The sequence below is a fragment of the Stegastes partitus genome, unplaced genomic scaffold (assembly GCF_000690725.1).
Source record: "Stegastes partitus isolate 25-593 unplaced genomic scaffold, Stegastes_partitus-1.0.2 Scaffold2459, whole genome shotgun sequence".
Lineage (NCBI taxonomy): Eukaryota > Metazoa > Chordata > Actinopteri > Pomacentridae > Stegastes > Stegastes partitus.
Window position 1 is genome coordinate 13,633 of NW_007580190.1, and position 2,347 is coordinate 15,979.

Below are 2,347 nucleotides of genomic sequence, written 5' to 3' on the forward strand. Positions count from 1 at the left end.
GATGGTGGAACATCTTTCTACATCTGATGGTGGAACATCTTTCTACATCTGATGGTGGAACATCTTTCTACATCTGATGGTGGAACATCTTTCTACGGCTGATGAGTAGAGCAAAGAGGAAAAGTCAGGGGACATGGAGATAGTTCAACATCTGCAAGACGAGGACACCACATGAGCTCCAGGGTTTAACATCTGAGAACTCTGAGTCCTGCTGACAGAAGACGTTTCTGAGTTCTCCCTCCTCCTTCATGTTCTGGTTCCTCAGAGCTGCAGGACTTGATGCTGCAGACAAACATGAAGCTCAGTGAGTTGAAGTGAGACAGGAAGTGTTTGGGCTTCAGAGGTGTCCTCAGCAGATGGAGAAGAGGAGGCAGGTACAATACAAAACCAGGGTGACTTGCTGAGATCCAGTCACACGTAGAGTCAAAGTGAAGAGCAGCAGGTGAGCAGAAGTCTGCCCACCGAGGACACCTGGTGGACAGAGGAGGAGTTACAGGTGGATAGAACCATGAGGGCAGCATGAGAACACACCAGAAACCTGCATTTCTTACAACAGTTTGACAATCCAGTTACACTGCTTCACTGTATTCAATCAGGTAAAGATATTCGTCTATTTACAGACATTTGCTGTTGAAGAAGAATATATATAAATATATCGAGGACTGAGTTTTAACAGTATTTTTTAGAAATAGTTATTTCACAGATTCATCCTGTTAAACTACAGATAACACCTGGTCAGATCATGAAAAACAAAAGTGACATGATGACTGTAAAAACCAAAACCCCATAAACAGTCCACATTCTGACAGAGTTTCTGACTTTCAATCAGACAGAAACGTGTTTGTTTTTAGATGTTTGCTGTTTTTGTGTTTGTCGAGCTAACGGCTCTGCTAGCATTGCCCTTTGAGACTAAATTTAGACGAGTTCTTCTTCTTTTCTATCCTTCTGTTCTGTCCGTCTGTCTGTCTGTCTGAACGGAGTAGATGGTAGGAAGCCGCTTTGATTGCTTGTCTCCGGCTCAGTCCGAGGTAAGACTGTTTCCTCCGTGTGCAGCCGTGTTCAGTGTGTCATGCCAACATCTCCATCTCCGTGTTCATTCAGCAGCTGCTCCTACATTACCCAGAATCCACAGCATCCCCTGACATCCATGTCACATTTCTGCCGTTGCTGCTCCAGCTGTGATCTGCCTGAAACGTCTGGAGCATAAAATAGGAATATTTGAAATGTCTTTTGTGAAATTTTGAATTGATATTAAAAAAAGTTGTGATTTTTCAAAAGTTCTGGTCCACCCACTTCCTGCAGTTTAAAAAAAAAATCAGAGGTTGTTTGAACAACAATCTGAGAAACTATTAAAGATAAGAATCAGATTTTTTGGGAGACATTTTGAATTGATGAATCATTTTGGATGTTTTTTGAGTCATTTTGGACAAATGGCATTATTTCACATGACAGGTTCTGAATCCATGATGAGGAACAAGAGAGAAACATTCAGGGTGTTGTTCAAACACACTCAGGTTTCAGTGTGAGAAAGCACCTGCACAAAGTGGGTTGATGGGAGATTTTCTTTCTTTTTAATGATATATACACATATATATATATATCATCAACTACGACATATACTGTATATGTATATCGTAGTTGATGGTGAGATGGTGGAGCTGAAGGCCCGATGACTTCACACAGAATCACCTGAAATGACTCCAGTCATCAGCCAGAAACGGTAAAAACAGGATGAACCAGCAGCTCCTCAGCTTCCAGACGGTCCAGTTCTTCAGCGATCGTGTGAGACGCGGTTCCGTCAGCACCTAAATCTGAGCTTAAGATGTGCGATTTTATCAAGATCACCTTATTGTACAAGTCTCTTTTAAAAACTCTCCAGAAATAAAGCATTTGCATGTAGGTAGAACCAGAACCTTCCTCCTCCTGGTTCTGACCCTGTAGAACCAGAACCTTCCTCCTCCTGGTTCTGACCCAGTAGAACCAGACCCTTCCTCCTCACTGGTTCTGACCCTGTAGAACCAGAACCTTCCTCCTCCTGGTTCTGACCCAGCTGTGACCAACAGGAAACATCCAGAGAATTTCAGGTGAACTGCAGCCAGAGTTTTGCATAACTTTCAACAAACAAGTCATGTTCTCCTGTTCAGATGTCTTCTGAGTGATTAACGATGATGGTTGCAGCACGTCATGAGGATATTAATCATTCTGGACAAGTTTAAATTAATTTTGTTCAGGTTTCAAGTTATTTTGGCAAATTCCGAGTCATTTCTAACAATTGTAAAATCATGTTGTGTGGATTTTACTCAGTCCTCCTCAGCATGGAGACCAGAGTCCACTAAGTTCTGCTCAC

General features: G+C 42.3%; 1 protein-coding gene across 1 annotated transcript in view; it reads left to right on the top strand.

Annotated features, from left to right (window-relative positions):
* LOC103375082 (band 4.1-like protein 3) overlaps positions 1-2,347 on the top strand; it is an 18,134-nt gene that overhangs the window by 4,605 nt on the left and 11,182 nt on the right. Inside the window, exon 6 of the mRNA XM_008305281.1 lies at positions 984-1,028. Within this exon, the coding sequence (XP_008303503.1) occupies positions 984-1,028 (45 nt within the window). The remainder of the gene's footprint in view (positions 1-983; positions 1,029-2,347) is intronic.